This window comes from Brassica rapa, chromosome A05, assembly GCF_000309985.2.
Source record: "Brassica rapa cultivar Chiifu-401-42 chromosome A05, CAAS_Brap_v3.01, whole genome shotgun sequence".
NCBI classification, from domain to species: Eukaryota; Viridiplantae; Streptophyta; class Magnoliopsida; order Brassicales; family Brassicaceae; genus Brassica; species Brassica rapa.
This window is the reverse complement of record NC_024799.2, coordinates 28,446,728-28,466,916: the sequence shown is the minus strand read 5'-3', so window position 1 is coordinate 28,466,916 and position 20,189 is coordinate 28,446,728. Positions and strand designations below refer to the sequence as shown.

The window sequence follows — 20,189 nt, the reverse complement described above, 5'->3', positions numbered from 1 at the left end:
AAAGATTAGGCAGAAGTGTTACTAACTTTACTTTACCAGTTTGTCATTATGCATCCAGCATGTGTTTTGGTTGGACCGATCTTCTTTGTCTCAGATTCCCTGTCTTCATTCCGTAATCGATTAGATCACTCACTCACTCTGCATCTTGAGCCACTAGCTCGGAAACACATGCATATACCTTATCATCTCTTCATTAAGAACAAAAAGTATAGACCTAACATCACACAAGTATTTATTATTTATTTTGAACTGAGGCTTTCTATTAAAACACAAGTATATTTATTATTGCTGTTATTTATTTGAGTCCAAGTCTAACAATTTTTTGTTTTCAGTCATCAAGATGGTAACGCCAGTTATAAGAACCGTTGATCTCCGGTCCGACACGGTGACTAAGCCAACTGAGTCAATGCGTTCAGCTATGGCAAACGCGGAAGTTGACGACGACGTTTTGGGGAACGATCCAACGGCAGTGATTTTGGAGAGAGAGGTGGCTGAGATCGCCGGAAAGGAGGCGGCTATGTTTGTTCCGTCAGGGACAATGGGGAATCTGATAAGCGTTTTGGTCCATTGTGATGAGAGAGGGAGTGAAGTGATTCTTGGAGATGACTCTCACATTCATATTTATGAAAACGGTGGCGTTTCTAGCCTCGGTGGAGTGCACCCCAGGACGGTGAAGAACGAAGAGGATGGGACGATGGAGATTAGTTCTATCGAAGCTGCCGTGAGGAGTCCCAAAGGAGATCTCCATTATCCGGTTACTAAGCTTATATGTCTTGAGAACACTCAAGCAAAGTAAGTTTTTCTTAGTATTATTAATTAAAGAACAAAAAACCTAAAAAAGAGAACAAAAAACCTAGCTTAATGTGTGTTTAAGTGATGTGAACTATTTGTATAGCCAAGTGGTTTCCTATTCACTGAACGATGTTAGGAGATTTTGTTGGTTATTGCGGTCATGGTTAGAATGTGGATCGGTATTTAACTGAAATACCAGTTTGATTCTATAATTAATTTAGGCATTATGGTTAGATATAACCGGAGTTTCTTGATGCAGTTGTGGTGGTAGATGCTTGCCAATAGAATACATAGACAAGGTCGGAGAGTTAGCCAAGAAACATGGCTTGAAGCTTCACATCGATGGAGCTCGTCTCTTCAATGCTTCTGTTGTTAGTATACAAACATTTCTTTATATAATTTGTTTTATATGTGTTTCTTGAACTTTTTCACTCAAATGCACAATGCTCTGAAGTTTACGAGTTCATTTTTCTCAATTTTGTTTAGGCACTCGGAGTACCGGTGACGAGGATTGTTCAAGCCGCTGATTCGGTCTCGGTAATGTTCTTCAAAACCGAGCTACGTAACGTTATGGAATGTTTTTTTGGTCGCTCAACACATGGTCCTTTTTGTCTTTGTAAGAGAATGTATTGAATATACCCTGGAGTTCTAAACCGGTCACTTTGATGTGACTAGATTTGTTTGTCGAAAGGCATAGGTGCACCGGTGGGTTCGGTAATCGTGGGAAGCAAAAGTTTCATCACTAAAGTAAGTTGTAGCTAATGAGATTGAGATCCATGGTTAAGTAGCAATTGTATTTCCGGTTCAAGTACTAACTTGTTTAACTGCATGCAGGCAAGGTGGTTAAGGAAAACCTTAGGTGGAGGAATGAGACAGATAGGTGTGCTCTGTGCTGCCGCATTGGTTGCTCTCCGTGAAAACGTCGCCAAGCTCGAAGATGACCACAAGAAAGCCAAGATCTTGGCAGGTGATCCCCAGTTATTTCTTAACCGAAAACTTAAATTTTATTGTGAGAGTATTAACCGATTGTTTTTTGGTTTCCTACATTACCAGAAGGGCTGAACCGGATTGAACGGTTAAAAGTAGACGTTGCGGCAGTGGAAACCAACATCGTAAGTGTATGAAATGAATGGTTAATTATATCCGTGTCTGGTTATTCTAACCCAAAACTATAAACGGTGAGGCTAGTTAACTAATTCACGATTCAGAGTAGAACCAAGATTGTTTCAAAAAAAAAAAAAAGAGTAGAACCAAGACTTTAGGGGTTTGCAATGTAAGTAAAACTAGTTCCATTGTAATATGATAGTTTTTTTCTACGAGATTTTCTAAACTAGGCATGTATATCCTTTATATACCAGATTTACAAATGAACATAGAATGTATTCATTGTACTTTAATTTTCAAGCCGAATGTTTTAAGTTTTTTTTTTCGTTTTCGTTATAAGACAGTTTTATTGGCAGATATACGTAGATCTACCAAAAGATCCTAAGTTTGGAGCTGAAGACGCATGTAAGAGTTTGGAAGTTCTCGGTGTGTTTGTCATACCTCAAACTACATTCAGGTACACAATTATAATTGTATTTACTTATTGGTTCGACATATTGTTATGGTTTGTCTGAGTCTGTCTCTGTTCAAAAAAAGCAATGGGTAACTTTGAGTTTATGGTGAATAACTTTGAGTTTATTTCCTGTGTATATAATATATAATATATATACAGAATCAGGATTGTTCTGCACCACCAAATCTCAGATAGCGACTTGGATTATGTGCTCTCTTGTTTTGAGGTAGTTTGCTTTCAAACTCTGTTATGTGCTTCGATATATTTCATTTCCACCACGCTTTGTAATTCTCTGACTAATTGCTTCTTAATCAAAATTTTCAGAAACTGTTTAGCTCAGTGCCAGAAGAGAAAGCTTGATTTGAATTGATTTCACGTGTTGGACTATGTCATAGTACTTGAATCTATTTTCTTGCTTTACAAATTGAAACCCTTTATCAAGCAATAAACATATGTTTTAATTATAATTCAAGTTATTGAACATTTCATGAAAGTAACTACTACTTTTACCTCATTCTTTAATAAATTCGAAATGTTTGATTGATGATGAAATACTGAATGATGTCATTAACAACATGAACAAAAAGTTGTTACTTTATATTCTTTTTTTTTTTTTGGAACACTTTTTTTTTGGAACACTGTTACTTTATATTCATTAGTCCACCATGTATGTCTTCACGAGCATCTCCGGAAACATCTTAGAGACAAATAATTACAGATAAATAAATTCTGTTTTCTTTTTTTGTTGTAAAACAAGTTTTTGATTAAAAACAAAGAATGAAAAGGTTTTAGTTTTAGGGAAATTGCACCCAATGACTAAGAAAAAAACAAAATTAACTAAACAACCAAAAGCACAGTCTCTCTCCCCTTATATCTTCCTATCTCTCTCTACTCTCTCCCCATAAAACTAATTTTATTTATTTTATTGGTTATTTCACAAATAACCCCAAGGTTTTATATACTTTAAACAAAAAAAAGAGGTTTTATATACAATTCACGTCATGTCGATATCTAATCATTCTACGACTAGGTTTAGCCAGTAAGCCAACCATATATATGTGTATTTATCTTTACTTTCCTATAATTTAATTTGTTCGATATGTAACAAGAATGAGGAGATTCGGAGACATCAACAAACGAAAAGAAAAATGTTAACAGTAAAATGAGCTTTGATGTATTTTTTTGGTCATCAACTGAGCTTTGATGTATAAAACACCAATTATTGATTCGAGAGGTTGTAATTTAAAATTAATGTTAAATTCGTGGAGACTCGTAAACCATAGGTTACTAACAATAAAATAAAAATGACTAGGTTACTAACAAATTTGGATAACTTTTGACCATCTGATTTTTTCTGACTTGCTATAAAAAATATGATTTTGCAGCAAATATCCACTTATACAATAAAGATAAAATATTCATACATAACTGGATCATGTATATGCAAGTATATTCATATATTGCCCAATAAATACATCTTATCCTTGATAAATAGCTAGACACTAAGAGTATGTCCCAAAAAAAGCTAGACACTAATAGTATTGTTCCTGATAATTGAGTATATATATGTATGTATATATAGTTCAATACTATGTAGCCAAAATTTTGTTTTCTGGTACCTCAACTGAAATAGAAAGTTATAGGGAAATTCAGCCAAAGTAAGTGAATCATCTATTAATGCTTTTGTTATGTCATTTTCAGAAGTTCGCTCTTCGATTTCAATAGCTTCTATACAAAAAATATTAATGCGAAACGTTTTGCTATTAATTAACACGTTGGAAATAGTCACATTTGCATTTCATTTTTTAGTTGAAGATTATCCACCAAACTGCGCTTCGAATTTATTAGTCAAGTAAATCAAGATGTTTTGCGCGCCAGTTTATTTTTTTGAAAGGATTTAAGGTTGAACTATGAATCATAGAACCCCATCTTAATATATTAACCATGATTTCATGAGTGGGAAAATAAGTTATAAAACCGGACGTTTCTAAAACTGTGTATAGAATAAGTAAAAATTTACAAGTTCGGTACATATATACTTTTTGAACTGAATCCTATGTTTAGTAACCGATTAGTTTCGAACCATATCATATATTTTAGAGAAATTACCTTAATGCAACTATATATATTCGAGGGTTTTAATATGCTCTTTTTGAACACATGTGTAAAATTAGTTACCAATCAAAATACAACATGCAAAAGAATTAAACTATAGAAGGAGTATAAATATATATATATATATATATATATCTATAATTAGTTGTAACAAACCACTAAATTATATGTTGTAATAAAAAATGTAAAAAGTTATTTTCAGAAAATAAATGTGAAGCTTAAACAAAAAATGTAAGCAATTATTCCACATGTGAACTTTGGTCCGGAATCAATCAATTAATAAGAAATATTTAAAATATGGACATAAGAATCAAGAAAAGATTTGTGTCTCTCTTCTTCAGTTGACCGACCCATTGGTCTCCGTCTCTCTCTTACATGTTGAGTTATCTTTTTACACACTGTGTAAACACTAGGTCCGGTCTTATTCTCCTATTTCTCTTCCTTTTGTGTCTTAAATGGAAAATTTATGATTTCTGATGACCAGTCTCACGACTTATATCTATTTCTCTCTCTCCATAAATGACCCAATGATGTTTATGCAGCTATATATTTGGACAACTGATGCATTTTGATATCCATCTTCTCTCTGTATGGTAGAAAGGAGAAAAAAAAAACACAAAACAATAGTAGAAAAGGAAAGAGATCCCTTTTTAAAAATCTCTTTTCCACTTATATCTTTCATCTTCAGAAGAAGCAAGATAAACATCTCTTAATTAGGTTGTTCCTCTTTGCTTCACCACTTCTGCACAACATCCACTATCACCATCATTTTGTAACATCTAGTACAAGGAGGTATCCAAGTCCTCTCTCTTCTCCCTTTTTAATTATTTTGTAATTAACGAGCCAAGAAGTTAAATCCATCCACTCTATTTTAGCTACAAAGTACTAATTAAAATTATAATTTCTGCTGCCCTAAATCTTTCCAAATCCAGAAACGATATCTCTCCAACCCTAATTTATATATATTTTTCTTTTAAAGCTATGGATCTGATCTCTCAAAATCATAATAATAAGAACCCTAATACAACTCTCTCGACACAACATGCTTCTTCTCCACCTCCATCTAGCCGCTACGAGAACCAGAAACGCCGTGATTGGAACACTTTCTGCCAATACCTTAGAAACCATCGTCCACCGCTCTCTCCACCGTCTTGTAGCGGCGCACATGTTCTCGAGTTTTTGCGTTACCTTGACCAGTTCGGGAAAACCAAAGTCCACCACCAAAACTGCGCCTTCTTTGGCCTCCCAAACCCTCCGGCTCCATGTCCTTGTCCTCTCCGACAAGCGTGGGGCTCACTTGACGCTCTTATCGGTCGTCTCCGTGCCGCCTACGAGGAGAACGGTGGAGCTCCCGATACTAGCCCTTTTGGCTCACGTTCAGTCAGGATTTTCCTCAGGGAGATTAGAGATTTTCAAGCTAAATCACGTGGCGTTAGCTACGAGAAGAAGAGGAAAAGGGTCAACAACAAACAAATAACTCAGTCGCCTTCGCAGCCGCCTCTACCGCCGCAGCCACTAGAGCAGCAACAGCAAGGCCAATCTATGATGGCTAATTACCACCACGGTGCAACTTGAGGATATCGTACAACTTCGATACATGTACGTACGTATGCTCGTATCTATCTATTTACATGTATCAACCTTTGTATTTGCGAAATGTTATCCCTACTTTACTCCATCCACCGTTGTCTACTGTTTCCTGAACTATTGTTTAGTCCTTTTTTATAACCAATAAATGGAACCAAGTTGGATTGCATTGTATTTGGTCTTATATCGTCTAAACTTAGGTTATGAGTATATTTAAAGGCCTCTTTGTGAGAAGGATCAGCTTGAGAATGATTTTGATACACAATGGAGACGTTAATTGGTTTTTCGAACAGGAAGGGAGTAAGTGATACCATATGATGACTTTGGTTAGGTCATATATTACAACAATAACTATACTGCACGTTTTGATTTTTCTTATAGTCGTATATACTCTTAGAGCATGATTAATGGAAATTCTATAATGAAGTAGATCATAGAAGTGTGTATGTTATTCATCAACCAAGGTGTGTTTATATACAACGTATGAAGCATAACCTAGCTAGGAAAAGGAAACACATGAATATTCTAAATCCCATAGATATAGGGTTTTATATTTATCCTAATCCTATTACTCTCCCTCAAGTTGGCGCTGAAGGTGTCCGAATGCCCAACTTGGACAGCAAGTAATCAAATGTCGGGGTAGGCAAAGCCTTGGTCAGAAGATCCGCAGGTTGATGCTTAGTAGAGATATGTTCAGTAGTAAGAAGCTTGGCTTGTACGGCGTCACGAACTGTGTGGCAATCATTTTCGACGTGTTTAGTTCTTTCATGGAAGACTGGATTCTTTGCAATATGAATCGCAGATTGACTGTCACAGAACATCTTCATTGGTTGATTATGCGAAAATCCAAGCTGATAAAGTAATCGTTTGAGCCATTTTAGTTCGCAGGTAGTGTCAGCCATAGATCGGTATTCGGCTTCAGCTGACGAGCGAGAAACTGTGCGTTGTTTCTTCGTCTTCCAAGACACAATGGAATCTCCAAGAAGAACAACATAAGCACTTAAGGAACGGCGAGTAATTGGGCAAGCAGACCAGTCCGCGTCGCAGTACGCCGTGAGTTGCATATCAGCATTAGAGGTTAACATGATGCCTTGATCCGGAGTCCCTTTTAGATACCTAACAACCCGTAAGGCTGCCAGCCAGTGATCCTCACGAGGCTGCTTCATGAACTGAGAGAGGAGATGCACGATATAACTCAACTCAGGTCTAGTAAAGGTTAGGTAGATCAAGCGACCCACTAAACGCCTGTACTTGCCAGGGTCAATAAGCAGCGGACTTTTAGAGAGTGGGAGCTTATGATTGAGCTCAGTAGGAACTGGAGAAGGCTTAGCACCGAGAAGCCCACATTCGGCAATAATATCCAAAGCATATTTGCGCTGGGAGACAAACATTCTTTCAGGTCCTCTTGCCACTTCCAAACCAAGAAAATACTTGAGTTTACCTAAGTCTTCATCTTGAAGTTTTTGTTGAGATAAGTCTTAAACCGATGAATTGTAGAGATGTCATTCCCAGCAATTATGAAGTCATCCACGTACACCAATATGTGGAGACATATATTGCCTTCGATAAATGAGAATAGAGAGTAGTCCTCATAACTCTGGGTGAAGCCGAAATCCAAGAGTGTTTTGCTGAGTTTAGAAAACCAACAGCGAGGTGATTGTTTCAGACCGTAAATTGATTTCCGAAGCCTGCATACTTTAGTAGGGTCGTCTGTTTTGAAACCCGGTGGTAAGTGCATATAGATCTCTTCTTCGAGATCCCCATGTAAGAATGCGTTGTGGACGTCCATCTGATGTACTTCCCATCGTTTTGCTGCTGCTATTTTAAGTAGAAAGCGAACTGTGTTCATCTTTGCCACAGGAGCGAATGTATCCTTGTAGTCGCGGCCCTCCTTCTGTCTGTTTTCATGAGCCACTAGGCGAGCTTTAGGACGTTCTATTGTCCCATCAGCCTTGTATTTGTTGGAGTAAAGCCATCTGCAAGTGATTGCCTTTTTCCCTGGAGGTAACGTAGTGACATCCCATGTGTGGTTGTCTTCTAGTGCAGTAACCTCAGATTTCATCGCACCTTTGAAACGTTCGTCAAGTATAGCTTCTTGGAAGGTGGACGGAACATACTCCGATGTAATATTGGCAAGGAATGCCTGATGTTGCGCTGAAAAAACAGAGGAGGTTAAGTAATCAGCGATAGGATACAGTGTTTTACCTGAAACCGTTGGTAGAGAACTCTGTTTAGATGTAGTGTGAACGTGAGAGGGGTTTGTAGAGGTAGTAGCATGTGTTACAAAGTTCTTGAGAAGAATCGATGGCTTCTTAGCACGCTGCCCACGACCAAGTATTTCCAGAAGACCCGGTGACTGATTCTGTTCTGTATGCTCTGGGTTCGGTAACGCAGGAGGAGAGACTGGAAGTGGAGGTGTAGTTGGAGACGAGGGCGTCGACTCCTGAGGTGTAGTATTATTTATGGGAGTCGGCAATGAAGGAGATGAGTTCGTTATGTCAGTAGAAGTTGCAGTCGATGGAGAGTTTGTTGTTACGGGTATTGTTGTCTCAGTTTGTGGAACAACAGTGCTCCCCCTGGAATGCATAGTCGGCTCAAGCCAATCATCAAAAGAGTTATCTTGCATTACTGGAGGTGTCACATATGTAGTATTGTCAATGCTGGGAAACTTGTCTTCACATAAAGTAACATCACGACTGATGAAGAACTCATTCGTATCCATATCGTATAATCGCCAGGCTTTCTTTCCAAATGGGTAACCAACAAATAGACACTTGCGACTTCTGGCACCAAATTTATCTTTATCTCTTGCTCGGCGGTGTGCATAGGCAAGACACCCGAACACTCGTAGTTGATCAAAGGCTGGAGGTTTTCCATGAAGCACTTCGTAAGGTGTTTTACCGTCAAGAATAGGTGTGGGTGTTCGGTTTATCAGATGAGCCGCTGCAAGAATGCTTTCTCCCCAAAAAGTAGTAGGTAGTCGAGCCTGGAACAAGCAAGCACGCGCCACATTCAAGATATGCCGATGTTTCCGTTCCACTCGGGCATTCTGTTGTGGTGTGTCAACACAAGAAGTCTGGTGAAAGATCCCATGCTCGTGAAAGTATTTCCGAAGGACTGTAAATTCCGTACCATTATATGTTCGGATGGTGCGAACTTGACGACCAAATTGTCGTTCAGACATGGCGCATAAGCTTTTTAGTAAAGTTGCAACTTCAGATTTTTCAAGCATCAAATAAGTCCACACTGCGCGAGAAAAATCATCTACTATAGTAAGGAAGTAGACTGCGCCACACGAAGCTGGTGTTCGATATGGTCCCCAAACATCACAGTGAATAAGATCAAATGGATAAGAAGCTTTATTAAGACTGTCTGGAAAAACCTTCCGAGTTTGTTTAGCTTGAAAACAAATATCACATTGACTAGAATCAGAGAAATCTATAGAAAGAGATTTAAAAGCCGGTAATGCAGAAAGAACTTTGTAAGACGGATGTCCAAGACGCCGATGCCACAGAGCTGAAGAATTAGTCGTCGACTTTGTAGCCCCATGTACTCGTGCAACCTTGACTCCCGTAAAGTAGTAAACCCCCTCACGTTCTTCACCTGCTCCAATCAGAGTCCTCGAAAAACGGTCCTGTAAAACACACAATGTATCAGTAAAAATCGCTATACATCCTGTTTGTTTCAATAACTTAGAGACGCTGATCAGCGTGCAGTTAAAATCGGGGACGTAAAGAACTTCGTGCAAAGCATAGTCTTTGCTCAGTCTTAAAGTGCCATGTTTTGTGGCCTGAGAATAACGTCCATTGGGACACAAAACCGATGAGGAAGCTATATCCTGAACATCGTGAAGTAATGCTAGATCCCCGGTCATGTGATGTGATGCTTCTGTATCAATAATAACATCAGTAAGTGTAGTTTTACCAGACAACCGTTCTGACGAGAGATTGCTCTGTTGGTTTTGGAGAAGAGTGATCAGAGAAGCAATTTGATCTGAATTGAACTGAGTTGAAGTTGACGCCTGCGTTGCATTCGCACGACCTCTACCACATCCTCTGTTCGAGTTGAACCGTCCTCCACGGCCACCGCGATTTCCAGATGGTGCATTGTTCTGTCTTTCAAGAAACCATTCTGGATATCCATGAACGAGGAAACATTCAGTAATGTCATGACCCTTCATGCCACAATGTGTGCAGGTACGAGCTGGATCCCGAGAACGTGAAGCTATAGAATCCGATGGAACAGCAAGATCTTTAGAAGATTCGGTCTTTGCTGAGAAACCTAAAGCATCAGACCGTTGCTCCTTTGATCGAGTAGCTACCATGTTCTGTTCCTCACGGATTACTCTAGAGTAGACAATATTGAGGTCGGGTAACGGATCCTCATCAGTGATCCTTGACCTAATAGAGAGAAAACGCGAGTCATCGAGACCAAATAGAAACTTGTGAACCCGCGCATCCTCTTTTTCTTTCTCGATATTTGCAGCTGCAGCACAGGTACAAGTACGAGAGATTTTGAGATTCTGAAGCTCCTCCCAAAGTTTTGTTAGCCTTCCGTAGTACTCAAGCACGGATTGACCATCCTGTTTGCAGTTAGTAATAGCATCCTGAAGTTGATGGACTCTGGTTCCGTTTGTAACAGAAAATCGAAACCGCAAAGTCTCCCATAGTTTGTGCGCATCCGGTACATGAGTAACTGTTGAACGCACTTTAGGATCAATAGACGTACGTATCCATCCGACTATCATTGAGTTTGCCGCAAGCCACCGTGCTGAATCAGGGCTGTCATCAGTTGGTTTTGTAATCGTCCCATCGATGAAGCCAAATTTCTGTTTAGCTTGTAAGGAATTGCGAAGCTCCGTTGACCATTCTGGATAGTTATCATGAGTAAGAAGCACCGATGTAATGAGTGCTCCAGGGTTGTCGGACGGGTGTAGATAATAAGGTGAAAGCACAGGAGGAACTCCTTGTGTAGTAGTAGATCCCATTAACGGGTTTGTAGAAGAATCAGTAGACATCTTGGTCGATGATTTAGTAGTAGTAGAAAAAAAATATGATCAAACGTTGAGGAGTTTGATTATAGAAATTTTTGGTAAGATCTTAGCTCTGATACCATATAATGAAGTAGATCATAGAAGTGTGTATGTTATTCATCAACCAAGGTGTGTTTATATACAACGTATGAAGCATAACCTAGCTAGGAAAAGGAAACACATGAATATTCTAAATCCCAAAGATATAGGGTTTTATATTTATCCTAATCCTATTAAATTCTTAGGGTGAGGTTCTTAAAGGAAAAATAAGAAACCGTTTCTTAACTTTTAACTAAAAAAGCTAAGAACCGGTTAAATTTTTTTAGTTAAATATTAAGAGACGATTTCTTATATTCCGCTTAGAACCATCATCGCATAAGATTATATTCTTGTCTCTTAAACGTAAAGTTGAATGTACCATTATTTTCCTGATAAAGAAAAACTGCACTAAGCGTTGTAAAAAAAAGTAGAAAACGGGCTATTTTTCATTTTAATGCTAATATATATATTACCAAACCTACTTACGGGTCTTATTTTACCTTTGTTATATGGTACTCACATATGTGCTTACAGCTCAATCATATTTCTGTTCTTATAAAACCAGAAAAAAAAACTTTATGTTCATTTATACTGCGGTCTAGTATCTATTTACTGACGACTTCGTTAGTTATTAGTACATGTTATCGTACATGACTAACGAGATAATTTATTTAGCTAACGTTCATACACTCATTGGCGTTTGAACCTGTGCTAGAACTTTGATGCGGACATAGAGAACTGGCGAGTTGGTCATGACATATATAACTTGGTAACAATCTTATACAAAAAAATATAGAATAAATGTTTCAATTCTTTGCCTTTTCGTGGCGATCATATACATATATAAATATATAAATGGTTTCAAACAATTTTACGTATTCAATTGTGCATTTTGTTACCTTTATGTCTAACTTGAAATTCACTAAACATGAGTGTATGAGAGAGTGTTGCACACAATATAGGTTTTAAAGGTAACCTAAAGCCGATCTTTTTTTTTTTTCCCAACTGAGTTTATTAAAATTAAGGGACAAGCCCAACCAAGAAACATTACAATAAAAGCCCACGCATCCGGCCCAACTAGTATAAACAAAAAAAACGGCCTAAACTTTAAACCCCACGCGGCCCAAACTTATGGAAACCCTAGTTTTCCAAGCATGCCACCGTAACCGGCGCCGCAAGCCACCAGAACGAGACCGGCCGATCTTCCCCGCTTGAGAACCTTCCTCGGAGAGCATCCATCGATCTAACCTATCGAGATCTCGTCCAAAACCCAAGCCAAACGGTTAACCACACACCAAAGCGGATCTATGAAATCACTCGAGCAAATAACCGCCTACAATCAATCCATCACCTAAAGCCGATCTATTATTACAAAAAGACAAAATAAGATCATATTTTCAATTATTGAAGACAGCTAATCTTGCGACACAAAATTCTTATTAGCCGACCTTGGATTTGACATTTAGAATATTTTTAAAATATTTATTTCTATTATGTATCCTAAATTACCAATAACTCATTTGTGTTTCTGCAAAAACTATAATAATTGGTGTTACTATACTTTTTTTTTTAATTTTCGATTTTTCAAACAATATTTTTCCTCGTAAACCTATCTCTTTTTCAGCCAATTCACAAAATTGTTGTTCTATGATTTTTTTGGTTACATGTAACCATTTCGAAAATTTCATTATTTTAAAAAGATTCTTTTGCTAACTGCGTATTTGTGACAAAACTAGCTAGTCTAATATGGTTGAATTGCTCATATATAGCAATATTGCACTAGTGATGAAAACAAACACGGTTCAAACAGTATTTATTAATCGAGCATCCAAATGAAATGCATAGGGAAATTATAGCTTCTGCTCAAGCCTTATCAAATATGTAGAAATGCTATTAGTGAAACTGTAATTGTATTTGAATTTCTGAATTTGAACTTGCAAACTGCAATGGCAACGAACTGGGAAATTATTAGACAGGATATATAAATTGAACTAACCACCAAACACGCTGTCTAATGTTTTTTTTTCACTCTTAACAATCAGTCTTGGTAAAAAAAAACAATCAATCGAGAACGGTCAAGACCAAAAGGGTAAGAGAACGTGTAACTTGTTTGCGTCACGTGTGTATCTCTGACATTAGTAAAAGCTTCGTAGAATAGTCAGTTGCATTGAGCCATCAGAGTTATAAAAAAATCGTATATACTCGTTTCCGCGAGATTGGCTATGGCTATTGAACCACATGGACGAATGAAATTTATGCTTCCGTACGAGGTAGGGTTTGTAGCTGTAAGAAAATAGCATTAAATGAAAATTATTATTTTTGCTTTATTTGGCAAAACCTGTGGATTTTTTTTTCAGGGAGGGGCCACGTCTTAATAGTGTTTTAGATCCACTTGCATTTTTTTATATCTCAGAGTCTTCCACATTTGTACAGATTCAGTCCGTATATAAGTAAATAAATATAGTACTTCAATTTAATGTCACTACAATTTTGGACTGTTGACCATATATTTTTTGGTGGTCTTTTCAGAATTTGTGGTTACGAAAACCAACAAGGAACATGATTGGTAAAAAAATCGAATTTGAAAATAACACTGGTGAACACTATAGGTGCACATGTACCCGTAATTATATATAAGTTTTTTTTTTGTGAGAGAAATCATTACAAAGTTGTTAGAATAGATGGTTAAAAAATATTATAGTATTGGTAAACGATATTATGCATCTAAGGGTATTAGTATCAAGAGAGAATTTTTATGTAAGTCTCTTATCCATATAATATTAAAAGAATTAAATTATAGAATAAATAAAATAATATTAAACCAGTTATAATCTCATATTCTTCAAGAGTTTCTCATGTTATTCCATACACTCTCAACCAAGAGAGTCTCTTGCTTTCCTTTTTTCACCCTTTTAAAAAATTTTAGAAAAATTATGGAAGACTATTAGAAACCAACCACATGCACTAAAGCATATATAGATCGATAGAAATAGAACACAACTGAACCAGGTCTTAACCGGTTCAGTTAACTTACTCCACTAATGGTCTTCTATTTGTGAAGAAACTAATGGGCTTGGCCCATATATTTAAGCCCATCTCCAGAATTTTCTAATTGGAAGCTTTATACATGTGGAAAAGAACTTTAAAAATCAAACTTGCCTCGATCCTCTTCGTCTGAAAAAGCCTGAAACGTTTCGGTTGCGTTTTCTTTACCCTCGACGATCTCTCCGATGTCAATCCCGCCGTCTTCAGCTTCTTCTTCATCATCTTCAGCCTCTCAGTACACATACGCTGCGAATTCGTACTATTCCGCGCCTTACCAGCCTCCACAGCCCTTCGTGGCGCCGTCGCCTCCTCCGGTTGCTACCATTCCCGGAGCTACGGTCTATCCTCAGCCTATTGGCCCCGTTCCCGCCGTGTACTCTTACCCTCAGTACCAGGTAAGAGTTTGTGGATTCGGAATATTGTTGATTCGAATTGAATTTTGCGGATTTGAGATTTGGGGGTTTGAATTAGGGTTTACGAAATTTCTCTACTTTGAATTTAGATAGCAGCTCCTTTTATGATTGTGTGATGAAAGCTTGGATCTTGATGACGAATCTCACATGATTTACAGTTAAAGCTTTGATCTTTATTTTTGGTTTTATTTATTTTGGTGTTTTCTATTGATGTTTATGTTTAATGTTGTTTGATTTGGTTGTTGTGTGTATTGGCAGGCGCATCAGTTGTTCCAGAGAGATGCACAAACCATCACACCGGAAGCGCTTGAGAATGTGAAAGCCGCTTTGGCTAGTAGCGAAACGGAACACAAGGCGGAAACTAAGAAGAGAGCTATTCCTCGTAAAGCTGCTGGGCAGTCTTGGGAGGATCCTACTCTTGCAGAGTGGCCTGACAGTAAGTTCTCTGATTGTTTTTTTTTTAGTTTGAAGATTGTATCAGAGTTGTTCAGAGATAAGGTTTTGGGTGTTCTTTGCTCTTTTGTTAGAATTGATTTCTTACAAGTCCCTGTTTTACATTTGCCAGATGACTATCGCTTGTTTTGTGGTGATCTTGGGAATGAAGTAAATGATGATGTTCTTTCCAAGGCGTTTGCTCGATTCCCCACCTTCAATATGGCCAAGGTAAGTGTGTATCTCTCTCTCTCTTCCTTTTCGTGTTTATATGATGATTCTATTTGGTTTCGTCTGAATATATATTGAGAAAGAAGTCTTTAGATAGCAGTAAATTTTATTTCCTCTAGTTGGTTGGACTGCTAAGAATTTCAACTGTGATGCATTTGTGATTTGTACAGAACATATCGACCTTAGATATAGGGATCGTGACTACTTAATTCACAAAGAGAAGTATTCAGTGCGAGTTTGTTTTGTGTGGTTAAAAGTTTTTACAGAACATAAGAATCTTATCTTTCATGACAGGTCATCAGAGATAAGCGGACTGGTAAAACCAAGGGTTATGGATTTGTGAGTTTCTTAAATCCTGCGGATCTAGCTGCAGCCCTAAAAGAAATGAATGGTAAGCATCTGGTTTTAGTATCTGTTTATGTCTTGCTACATCTTGACATCTTTTTCACTGTTTTTTTCTTCAGAACTTGTTATATGGTTCTGTTTCATAATCACTGCCACTGAAAAATTTATTGAAGTCCATTGATTTCTTATTGAATACACAGGTAAGTATGTTGGGAATCGTCCAATCAAATTAAGAAAGAGCAGCTGGAAAGAGAGAACAGATCAGGAGGCTGCAGAAAGACAAAAGGCAAATGTCTTGTCTCGTATATTTTGATAGATAAATTAGCAACTTAATTATTGATTTTGAACATGATTCTTTTTTATGGTAAATGCAGCATCATAGCAATAAGAAACAAAAGACAGTGAAGAAGAAGAGCGTACTCCACAAGTGATCAGTTCCCATGGGAAAAAAAAAGCAGAAGATATCGTTGTATTTTTCAACTTTTTTGTCGTACCATTGTTGTACTTGTAACCAACTAAGTTTGAATCTACACTATCATTTTATATAAAAATAAATTGAACTTGAATTTATTTCTTAACTTAACCAGCTGAGTTGGAAAGACTGTCAGAAATAAATTGATCGAACTTGAATTTATTTCTTTAGTTATTTGAGGATTTGTATGTTGTAAATCTTTGAACGACTATTATGTTGTCTGTTCTACAATGATTATGAGTTAACAAGAACATGTATTAATAACAGTGTGGTTCAAAGATTTGTATGTTCTTTGTATGAGCTACAACGTCATTTATTTATGTTTGTTTGAATAATAAGTTTTTTTTTAATGTTTCTCTAACATATCCTACTATTATATAATAGAAGGTATTTTTGGAGCTTCTAAAGGGTGCCATGTCAGCTAAAATATTCCCGACCAATCAAGTTTACATGTCAGCCTCTTCCCAGATTTCTTTTCAGCTATACCCATTTTACATATACGACAGTCCACAATATAATTCATATTTTGTTAGAATCCAATTAACAATGCATCTTCAAAGCTCCTTAATTAATCATCCAGACAAAACTTGGAGCACCTCTCCGCATCCTCTCTCTCTCAATCGACAATAGCTATGTCTCTTCAAATTACCTTCATTACTCACACATCCCCCTCTTCAAATAAAAATATCTCCATAAAAATAAGAATCCGAACAGAACAGAAACAACCTCACGAATAAGCTTCCCGTAACAGGAGCACAAAAAAAAATCAAGGGCTGAATCGAGAGCTTTCATCATGGCCGAAAGAGAAAGAGATTGAGAGACATAGAGGGGGTTGAATCCAGAGAGGTTGAATCGTAACATAGGTTGATTTGAGTCAAGCTCTGTATGTAGATCTTATGAATTATCACGACTGAAGGGTTGAATCGAAGAAAGAGATGATTGTTGCGAGCATGACGGTGGTGGTCACGACTCCGATGAAGACTGAGATAGGCGAAGACGGATTTGAGAAGCAATGGTGGTGGAGGTGGTGACAAGCTATGGCAGATGGGAGAGATGGCAATCGTGGTGGTGGTGACGAGCGACGATGTTACCGTCACTGCAACTCCGACAGAAGCTCCTTCGTGGCTTCGTCTTCTCCTCCACTAATACTCTTCAATCTCAATTTGAGAACCCAAATCACGTTAGCAACACATACGTAAAAAAAAACCAAATATTTTCACCAAGTATTTGGCGTTCATAAGTGTTACAGAGATAAAAATTAGTACATATATTTCTTGCAGTGTACATCATGAATTATCTTATTATCGTTAGGTTTGTTTACATCAAAAAATGTAAATGGTTTGTTTATTTTACACTTGGTTTTCTGTATAAATATAAATGAGCACCTTATGACAGTCATTGTACAACAGTGATTATATATTTTCCAGTCTCCAGTCTTAATTGCTGTGATTCAAATCCGACTTTGGTCTGAGTTTGTCATTTAGTTGACCTATGTTGTGGGAGCCTAGATTTTTTTTTTGTTTTATGTATTGTAGGTACCAAACACAAGGGACATATTTAAGCTCACAAGCGGGTAATCGACCTCTTCAGCTCTTTGGAAGTAATGAAGCAGATCACTTACATCACTATTGAGCCTGGTATTGAGAAAAAGTCAACAAAAATGTTTCTTAGTGCATGTGGTTTAGTTTACAAATTGTCTTTGAATTCCTACGACTTTGTCTTCACTTCCCAAATCAATAAATGGGTCTAAAAGCCATAGCCAAAAGAGTAAGAACACTATTCAGTACAACTTATAACTAGATGATTGACCAAATAAAATAAACCTATAAGAACCCAAAGATTAACATTAAAAACAGGTTTGAGTTGAACTTATTTATTGTAATATTAAAAGAACTAATTTCCTTGATTTTAAAGCATTCCACGATCATATAAAAATAATATAGTAAAGATAATTATTATGTCAAATTTATTGTTAAGATTTGCTACAAATAAAACTCTCAGTAGCACTCAAAGTTTAAACAAAAAATAGTTCTTATTACTATGACACACTCGAAAACAATTTATATTACCTAAGAATGATTCCTTATAGTATCCAAACAAGATATCTCATTTAAATTTATACTAATCTATTTACCCTTTTTTCTTTTGTTATTACAGAAACTTTTCTTTGTAACAACACTAAAAACTTGCTTCTACTTTAACACCAACAACATTGACATCATACAAAGCTTTATGTGGAGAAAAAAACTAAATTCCCATACACGAAGTCATCGCTCTACTTTAGATCTAACAACAACGAAATGATGAGGACCTCAAGTCAGTAGCTGGACCACCAGCTCATGAGATCAACCATACAAGCTACACTGGAGCCAACAGCGACATAGGTGCATTCAAAGAAGGATATCTTTGCAACCATGAAGAGTTTAACCGTGAAACCAGTTGCTATAGATTCTCAACTCAACCAGAGCACGCGGCGAATTGGTTTCATACCAAAAGGAGTAATGGTTTATGAGATATGTCATTTATAAGTCAGGCTATCTATACTTCATCTGAATTGATTCTTTTTAAGGAAAGTAATTCTGCAACTCAAACTCACGTGTGGAACCAGGAGATCATTCATTACATCGAAGACCACTTGGAGAGTTGTTGGTATTCAAACAATAAAATTTGGTTGCAACAAAAAATTTTAATCAATTATCCGCGCGTAGCGCGGACGACTACCTAGTATAGTTTAAAAACGAGTAATCTTTTTTAAACAATACCATGGGAGACGCCAAAAAATTCTTTTAAATATGATAAAAATAAAGATGATACTAGTTGGCAGTTTTAGGATGCTAATATAACACAATATTCTGAAAGGACGATTCCAGTACAAAATCAAGGAAGATCACAAAGAAAGTATACGTACATAATATTTTTAATAGTAATATCTAGCTAATATATTTGTCAAAAAATATCTACCAGACAAAAAAAAATCATCAGATCATATGCAAACTAAATTGTATATAAAAGTTATTACTTAGTTATTCATGATACGCGCAACGTGGAAATTCACCAAACATATTTAAACTTAAAATGTGGAGTATAGAAAGAAAATTTAGATATATAAAATTTACGTACAAGTTAATTTCAAGATTTTGTTGCATAATTTTATACAACATGGGTTTGTTTTCAACTTCATATTACAAAAAAAAAGATAAGAATAATAAAAGTAAAAGATGAGCAAATTATTAAAAAAATATAAATAAAAAGGTACAATTTAATGTAAGTTATGTAAATGTAATACATAGCACTTGATATAAAAGTTTCTTTTCTTGCTATCATTAACCACAAGCAAAAACACGTAAGAATTGTCCTTCCCTTCCTCTCTTGTAATCTTGTCACGCGAAAATAATATATATACAATGTTTCTGAATTTTTTCTGTGTGTTTTTAATACAAAGATGTGAGTTTATATGTTTCTGTTTCTCTTGTTATATGATATGTTTTCTTTGATTTCATAAAGATAAAAGAAACAAATTCTCAAACTAAACAGATATGTTTTTCTCTTCGTTTCCCTCTCATGACAGCTTAGCTTGAGATCCACCCCAAACTTGTATGATGTTTATGTTGACCATTCATGTACTGACAAAACTAAGTTTGTTTTTTTGGTAATATGGAGAGAGCCCTGATGGTTATATGATTGCCTGTATCAGTTGTCATTATCAGCCAGCCCTACGGAATCCGCTTCTCCAAGACCATATATTTCAGGTATTTTCTTGTTTTCATATTATTGTATCCCATAATTTTGTATTTGTATAGGAATCTCCTAGTGCCATGCAAAAGATATATAAAAGAATGCAAAATCCCTGCAGTTCTGGCATAAGACGGGCAAGACATGTCTCGCATGAACGTAACCGGTCCGAAGAGACTCGACTGATGCCAAGACGTTTCATAGCAAATATCATCCGAAAGTCTACCATACCGACCCCACTCGCAAACATGATGTATTTAGTAAAACCTGATTATATAATCAAATAAAATATGTCTTTAGTATAATTAATCAAAACCAATATATAGTATGCGGTAGCGTTCAAAGACTATCAACAGAAAATATATGGGACACGGGCTACACTGAACGTGTGAGACC

General features: G+C 36.7%; 3 protein-coding genes across 5 annotated transcripts; all 3 read left to right on the top strand.

Moving 5' to 3' along the window:
* The first annotated feature begins 47 nt into the window (after positions 1-47).
* On the top strand, positions 48-2,894 carry LOC103848910 (probable low-specificity L-threonine aldolase 2). 3 transcript variants are annotated; one of them, XM_009125733.3, is made up of 10 exons: positions 48-206; positions 333-792; positions 1,052-1,163; positions 1,279-1,329; positions 1,468-1,539; positions 1,627-1,759; positions 1,846-1,904; positions 2,253-2,353; positions 2,510-2,576; positions 2,675-2,867. In XM_009125733.3, the coding sequence occupies exons 2-10, from the start codon at positions 341-343 to the stop codon at positions 2,708-2,710; spliced, it is 1,083 nt and encodes a 360-aa protein (XP_009123981.1). In that variant the 5' UTR covers positions 48-206; positions 333-340; the 3' UTR covers positions 2,711-2,867. The 3 variants fall into 3 exon arrangements, with proteins under 3 accessions (XP_009123981.1, XP_033146839.1, XP_009123982.1); XM_033290948.1 differs by lacking the exon at positions 48-206 and adding an exon at positions 210-228 and having other exon boundaries at positions 2,675-2,894; XM_009125734.3 differs by lacking the exon at positions 48-206 and having other exon boundaries at positions 238-792; positions 2,675-2,894.
* Positions 2,895-3,127: 233 nt separating this feature from the next.
* LOC103848911 (protein LIGHT-DEPENDENT SHORT HYPOCOTYLS 2) lies at positions 3,128-6,221 on the top strand. The gene is made up of 2 exons (XM_009125735.2): positions 3,128-5,257; positions 5,445-6,221. The coding sequence occupies exon 2, from the start codon at positions 5,447-5,449 to the stop codon at positions 6,038-6,040; it is 594 nt and encodes a 197-aa protein (XP_009123983.1). The 5' UTR covers positions 3,128-5,257; positions 5,445-5,446; the 3' UTR covers positions 6,041-6,221.
* An 8,043-nt stretch (positions 6,222-14,264) lies between these two features.
* LOC103848913 (RNA-binding protein 42) lies at positions 14,265-16,159 on the top strand. The gene is made up of 6 exons (XM_009125737.2): positions 14,265-14,563; positions 14,840-15,017; positions 15,147-15,244; positions 15,539-15,635; positions 15,790-15,875; positions 15,964-16,159. Exons 1-6 carry the CDS (start codon positions 14,354-14,356, stop codon positions 16,018-16,020), a joined length of 726 nt encoding a protein of 241 aa, XP_009123985.1. The 5' UTR covers positions 14,265-14,353; the 3' UTR covers positions 16,021-16,159.
* The last annotated feature ends 4,030 nt before the right edge of the window (positions 16,160-20,189 follow it).

Excerpts from the sequence above, each read along its gene's own strand:
- LOC103848910 (XM_033290948.1), top strand. The coding sequence starts at position 341 with ATGGTAACGCCAGTTATAAGAACCGTTGATCTCCGGTCCGACACGGTG. Across the intron at positions 1,330-1,467 it reads AAGCCGCTGATTCGGTCTCG|ATTTGTTTGTCGAAAGGCAT; the intron begins GTAATGTTCTTC and ends TGATGTGACTAG. Across the intron at positions 2,577-2,674 it reads ATGTGCTCTCTTGTTTTGAG|AAACTGTTTAGCTCAGTGCC; the intron begins GTAGTTTGCTTT and ends CAAAATTTTCAG.
- LOC103848911 (XM_009125735.2), top strand. The coding sequence starts at position 5,447 with ATGGATCTGATCTCTCAAAATCATAATAATAAGAACCCTAATACAACT.
- LOC103848913 (XM_009125737.2), top strand. The coding sequence starts at position 14,354 with ATGTCAATCCCGCCGTCTTCAGCTTCTTCTTCATCATCTTCAGCCTCT. Across the intron at positions 14,564-14,839 it reads ACTCTTACCCTCAGTACCAG|GCGCATCAGTTGTTCCAGAG; the intron begins GTAAGAGTTTGT and ends GTGTATTGGCAG. Across the intron at positions 15,876-15,963 it reads AGGCTGCAGAAAGACAAAAG|CATCATAGCAATAAGAAACA; the intron begins GCAAATGTCTTG and ends TGGTAAATGCAG.